Source organism: Labeo rohita, unplaced genomic scaffold (genome assembly GCF_022985175.1).
Source record: "Labeo rohita strain BAU-BD-2019 unplaced genomic scaffold, IGBB_LRoh.1.0 scaffold_2074, whole genome shotgun sequence".
Lineage (NCBI taxonomy): Eukaryota > Metazoa > Chordata > Actinopteri > Cypriniformes > Cyprinidae > Labeo > Labeo rohita.
In genome coordinates, this window is record NW_026128302.1 from 1 (window position 1) to 6,796 (window position 6,796).

At 35.7% G+C, this 6,796-nt stretch overlaps 3 gene segments (V, D, J or C); all 3 read right to left on the minus strand.

Moving 5' to 3' along the window:
* Positions 1-261: 261 nt before the first annotated feature.
* On the minus strand, positions 262-798 carry LOC127159315 (immunoglobulin heavy variable 1-46-like). The segment is given in 2 exon segments: positions 262-602; positions 700-798. Coding segments are annotated over 2 exon segments (396 nt in total).
* A 1,855-nt stretch (positions 799-2,653) lies between these two features.
* Positions 2,654-3,238, minus strand: LOC127159314 (Ig heavy chain V region 914-like). The segment is given in 2 exon segments: positions 2,654-3,024; positions 3,150-3,238. Coding segments are annotated over 2 exon segments (375 nt in total).
* Positions 3,239-5,470: 2,232 nt separating this feature from the next.
* LOC127159312 (Ig heavy chain V region 6.96-like) lies at positions 5,471-6,007 on the minus strand. The segment is given in 2 exon segments: positions 5,471-5,820; positions 5,911-6,007. Coding segments are annotated over 2 exon segments (408 nt in total).
* Between the last annotated feature and the right edge of the window lie 789 nt (positions 6,008-6,796).

Sequence of the window (6,796 nt, forward strand, 5' to 3'; positions counted from 1 at the left end):
ATATACCATTCATTAAATGTAACTGTAGCAGATGTTTAGTAAAATAAAAACTCACTCCTTTGAATGATCATGAATATGTTGAGTTGATTTTAGATCCAAACTAGAAGGTATCAGGAAAATAACAAAATATATTTATGATTACTGTAGCCACAACAACTACTAATACTTCATAAGTATGATAATACGAGCAAGTATATTATTCACAGCCTAATAACTGGTCTTTCCTAACTGTGGTTGTCAGTTCTTGTAGAGCTGCTTCATCAGATGGAGTCAGTGTGTCTGTCGAGCACAGTAATAAACAGCAGTGTCCTCTTCTCTCAGACTCTTGGCTTCAAGATACTGTGTACTTTGAGACACGTCCTCACTCATAGTGAAGTGATTTTTCATGGAGTCTGCATAAACAAGATAATTAGAGCTAGAACTACTGCCAGAGTTAACTCTCCCAATCCACTCCAGAGCTTTTCCAGGTTTCTGTCGTATCCAGTGCATGTAGTAGCTTGTCATTGTAAAACCAGATGTTTTACAGGAGATCTTCACTGTTTCTCCAGGTCTCTTTATCTCAGCAGGTGACTGATCTAATCGGATTTCATCACCATTGATACCTGTGGAATAAAAGACAAAAAAATTACATCAGTGAAGAGCTTTTATCAGTTGAATTTATGGTAATGGTAATGACAAATACACAAATGTAAAAATGACCTTGTTGTGACAGAATCACCATAAAGATGAAATGCCAAATTCTCTGTGACTCCATTGTCAACATGTTTGCTAGATGTAAATGCTGAACATTAGATGTTATTTGACACTACAGTGTACAGTTTAGTTGAATTTGTGTGTTATATAGAGCTCAGTTACCACATTTGCATAGGCTGCTTTCTCTTGTATAATATGATCTCTTAGAGTAATGTGGCTGATCATGAGGAGGAGGAGTTACTCAGATGTTTCTGCTAAAGGCAAAGACATGACAATGAAATGATGGAACTGCTAATTTTGGACTTTTTTGTTTTCTTCTTTTCTGTTTTAATGGATCCAAGTACACTTTTTTTTTTTTTTTTTTTTTTTTTTAATCAGAATTTATATGTCAGTGAAGTAAATCTTCAGAAACAGGTCATGTTTGATACTTTAGTAAGTGACTCCCTCTTGTGGTACTACTGCTAAAATACTTGTTATACAGCATGATATAAAATTCTAGCATTGTGATACTTTTCTACGAGTTTATACAGTTTTTTATATTAATATATTTATATATATATATATACACACACACACACAACATATATAAAAAAACCAAAAACTTAGGAGCAAATTAAATGGTAGACTGTGTACAGTTTTAATACTTTATGCTTTTTACACTACCACAAAAAAACAACTGGTAACTAAAATTGTGGATTTTTTCCCCCTGTTGTATTTCTTTTATTAGTCTAAACGGAATTATGATCAATAATAACCTTAAGCAGTTTTTCCAAACTTAGTTTTAAAGAAAAAACTTTTGTTCTAGTTTTACTGTTTTACTATTCACTCAGGGTGTGACTCATTCATTCTTACCAGAATCAAAGTCGAGCTCCCGCAACCTAAGAAACCAAACCAACCGACATGATCCTCCAAAGAATTTGTACAAACAGTACAAATATTACTCAAAAAAAAATCCATACTTAACGAATTTATTTTCAATTTAACGAAATAAACCAATTAAATAAACGGACGAGCCCCCATATTTGTCACGACAGGCTCAAAGCCGTGACAAATCAATGGAGGACAAAGTCGAGTTGGTTAGGTTGCAACGAAAAATATTTATTAACATAAGTAAAAAAAAAAAAAAAAACACATAAAACACAAAATCAACATAAACACTATTTCAGTCGGACCATGATGTCAAAGCGTCAGACAGAACCAAGTTTAACTAATAACGAAATCTAAATAAAAAAACAAAACAAGAACCGGGAGCAGGCCACACCACGCCAACACAGCCCCAACATTTATGGCAGGAAGAACAGGTGGAGATCGTTCACTTAATGAGTCTCCTGGCGCCGCCCACTGGCCGGCCGTAGTAGGGAGAACCAGAGACCCGTCACACATACTCAGTAATCAACTTACTTATATTCAGTTACTAATTATGACGTTATGGCCTCCATCAGTTCATCTCCAATAAGCCTGAACAGCATCTCACACAGCACAATTAGATATTGTTGATACAGTGTATTTTATCTGTACTCCACTGACCACTTTGCACATTTCTCCAAATTAGACTGAAGGTCACCAAATTATGAAATATGACAATTTTTAGAGGACAGACTAAAGATCAAAAACATTAAAGTTCTGTTTTGTGGTCAAAAAATGACAAGAATCGATTCAATGTTGTAGGGAGGTGGTGAAATGAAATTCTTGCTCCTAAAATAGACTTTGTTTAATATCTTAACTGTACATACTTTAAATGTTCTCCAATTGAAGAGGACACTATGTGTACAGTGAAAATCATGTGTCAGTTGATGCACACTCAAATTATTTATTGTTTTTCAACTGTCCATCTGTTTCAACTTTACACAGTCTTTGTTTTAGGGAATAATAATGTAAAATGTCATAACAATACAGCTACTGTGTGTGGTAATGTGTCTGAATATGATCCTGAACATGAAGCAGGTCATTCATTGTGTGTTTGTAACTGTGTTGATGAACTGCAGATCTGTTTTTGTCAGTTTCTCACACTGAACTGAGCCACTGTGTCTGTCTTTGCACAGTAATAAACAGCTGTGTCTTCAGTCTGCAGGCTGCTAATGTCTAAGTACAGCTCATTTCGGCCCGTGTCTCTGGAAATAGTGAAGCGACTCTTGAAGGAATTCCCAGAGTCTATTGATCCACCGCCCCATATGATCCCGATCCACTCCATGGGTTTTCCAGGAGGCTGCCTGATCCAAGCTGTGCCATAATCTGTGAGGGCATATCCAGAGATCTGACAGGACAACCTCACCGACTGACCAGGAGCTTTAATCTGTGCAGGAGACGAGGTCAGTGAGATGCCAGAAACATCTGTAAAAGAGAACAACACACTGAGAGTCAATCTCATTTCATCTGTTTCTAACTAAATAAATAGTTTAATAAATACAGTCAGCAATGAAAGACTGACACTGATGTGACTGAATGAATCAACTCACATGGTAAAAAGGCAAATAAAATGAGTAGAGTTTGACTCATGATTGATTTCAGAATCAGAGAGTAAATCCACACAGCTTTATCCTAGTGTTAGTGGACTGACCCTGTGCTGGAGGAAACTGACACTCTTATTCTCTCATGATGAACATTTGCATGTCATACATCAGTTACACAAGGATGTGATTTTGAGGCTTGGATTTCAGTGAGCTAAAATGCTTTCATATGGGTTTGCATGTTTGGTTTGAATAGGCCGTTTTCAGGACTTCACAAAGACATTACAGAACGAAAAACAGCCATATTCATTCAATAGTGTGATAACATTACATAAGTCCTGATCTACTTTACATCCGTCTTGTTTTATGGCTTGTATTTATGGCTTAGATGGGTTAGAACTGAACAAAATCCACTTATTCAATCCACTCATTAAAAGATTGTTAGGCATAATTCATCCAAAAACTAATATAATTATTATTAATTTATTATTTATTATTATTTTTTTGACAGTGTTTTTTTTTTTTTTTTTTAAAATATGTGCACAATCCACTCCAGAGCCTTTGCTATCAGTCATTATCCTATCAGTAATGCAGAGTATCCAGACACTTCACATGTGAGAGTAAGTGAGTTTCCCGGCTGCAGAATTATAGAGTTTATCTGTGTCAGGACAATATTACACTCCACACCTGTCAGAGACAAAATAACAATACACAACCTGATGAAATTATTATTATTAACAATACTTACAATACTAACATGTTTTCATGGTTGCTTGGGCTGAATACATGGCTACAAAGAACCTGCAGTCTAAAAGGAGTCAACTTCACTGACAACTTTAATCTTTTCTGGGGCCATAGACAACAGTTTAAACTGGATGGCCTCCACCCAAACAAACTTGGTGCAAGAGTGCTAAAGGACAACATCTATTTTTCACTCTGTCATCCTTCAGTAGAGTGTGCCAGTCCACCCAACATGAATGGCACACACACACACCTGTACAAAGTATGAGTGACCACAGGACTTCAAATCAGCCTCAGAGTCGTCATGTGGTCGACACATCCCACAAGGACACTGACAACGCCACACAGCCACAACAAGCACTGCTCAAGGACACTATCCCGGCTGAGCCCTGCCCACAGAGCTCATCACAGAAAATCTGAGCATATCACACCAGTCCTCAGGTCCCTACACTGGCTCCCAGTTATATTTAGAATTGATTTTAAAGTACTTTTACTTGTTTATAAATCACTCAATGGCCTAAGAACTAAATACATTGCAGATATGCTCACTGAATACAGACCACTCAGATCATTAGGATCGAGTCAGTTAGAAATACCAAGGGTTCACACAAAATAAGGGGAATCCGCTTTTAGCTATTATGCTGCCAGCAGTTGGAATCAGCTTCCAGAAGAGATCAAATGTGCTAAAACATTAGGTACATTTAAATCTAGACTCAAAACTCATCTGTTTAGCTGTGCATTTACTGAATAAGCACTGTGCTGTGTCCGAACTGATTGCACTATGAATAATTAACTAGTTTTTTCTTAACTGTCTTAAATTTATTTTAAATCAATTTTTAAATAATTTTAAAAGTTTTTAAATTCTGTTATATTGTTGTGATTATTGTTTTTATGATTATTCTGCTTCCTTTTATGTAAAGCACTTGTGCTATAAATACAGTTGCCTTGCCTATTACACTCCACACCTGTCAGAGAGCAATAAATAAAACATTAAACACAAAAATATAAACTAGTTTGGTCTTCATTTTGAGAACGTTGCAACACATACAATTAATATAATGTCATTATCAAACAGATTATAATTAAACAATCTGATGCATTTCATTGATATAATATTTAGTGCCTCTTGTTTTTAATGTTAACACACTCCTCTTCCTGCAGTTTTTTTATTTTTTTATTTTACAATACTGACTATAAAGAGGGTATTTGGTCATAGTTGGGTATGACAGAATAACCGGATTACACACAACAAGAACTGACAATGAACAGAAGAAAACACAGATACACTGAAACAACCCTGGTGAAAAAAACAGCATAAACCAACAAAAACCATCTTAATGCTGAACAGGTATGTTTTCAATGCTGGTTTTAAATTTGCATATGCTTTTTTTTTTTTTTTTTTTTTTTCATGAAACAAACCAATCAAACTGGTCATCAAATATGGCTGGTCAAAGGAAACTGTCAAACATGCACTGTTGCATGTGAATAATTTGAATTTGTAATTGAATTCATGAAGACCTTTAGTGAGTTGCAGTTGAGAAAATACAGGCTAAATAAATAAATAAATAAATAAAAGGCTTATTTTCTGTTTATTGCATTGAGATTTTGTGCAGTGCTGTCATTGTATTCATCACTGTGTCTCTTGCACAATAATATACAGCAGTGTCTTCATTCTTCATATTATTCATCTGCAGATACATCTGTTTCTTGCTGTTGTCTCTGGAGATGGTGAAGCGTCCCTGAACAGACTGAGAGTAATATTTAGTACCACCACCAGGTGAGATGTATGCCAGCCACTCCAGACCTCCTCCTGCAGCCTGTCTGATCCAAGCCAAGTACGGGTCACTACTAAATCCAGAGAATGTACAGGTAAGTCTGTGAGATCCTCCAGGTTTAATGACCACTGACTCAGACTCAGTCAGTGTTTGACACCAACAGACTGAAAAACAAACAGTTCAACATTAACATTTACAACAGTACACATGAATAAATCTGATTATCAACAATCAGGTTTTCAGGAGCCTCTTACATTCTGTGAGAGCAAACATGAAGATAAAACTCAGTTTAGACACAATATCCATTGTCATGTTATGAAAAGAGGAAGCTGATGCTTCAAAGTCACAAACAAGTTTGGAGATGAACAGAGTGGAGGCTTTTAAACGAGAATAATGAGAAGTAGCTTTGCATTGGGTGCCCTCTAAAGGTACATTTACATTTCTGTGGCAGCTCATTTTACATCAGTAAAAAGAATGTCAGACCAAAAAATATAATTAAAACCTCACGCATGGCCTTATATTGCTCATATTGTCATGATTTTATTTACATTTGCTTTGATTTTATAATGGTCACACTCTAAAATAATGGTCCATTATTAACAGGTATGCAGAAAGTAATGCAGGAAACACTATACCTACTAAAAAAAAATCACTATATAATAATGGTCCAGATCACTATTAGTTATGGGTAACACTTGGGTGGTGCATTTTATGACCATGTTTATGACAAATTTAATGACCATTTTCTGACACATTGTTTGTGTCTCAGACATGTTAATGATAATTAAATGGTTATTATTAATTAGTTATTAATGAGTTTAATAAGAAATCTACTCCTAAATCTAAAGCCTAAATTCATTGTTACTTAAAGTGCCCCTATTATGCCATTTTAAAGGTTGCTAATATTGTTTTAACAGACTTCCAAAACAGGTTTACATGTATGCAAGGTCAAAAAACACTTAAGTTTTCTCCAAAACTAGATTTAATTTTACCCCATTTCTAAATGATTCATAAACGACTGGTGAGAAGCAGTTCGAAGAATCAGTCTCTCTAAACCCCTCCTTTCCGTGAGCCCTCACTGCTGTGATTGGTCAGATGGCGCAGGCCTTTATGATTGGTCTACCGCGTACAGCGTGTCGG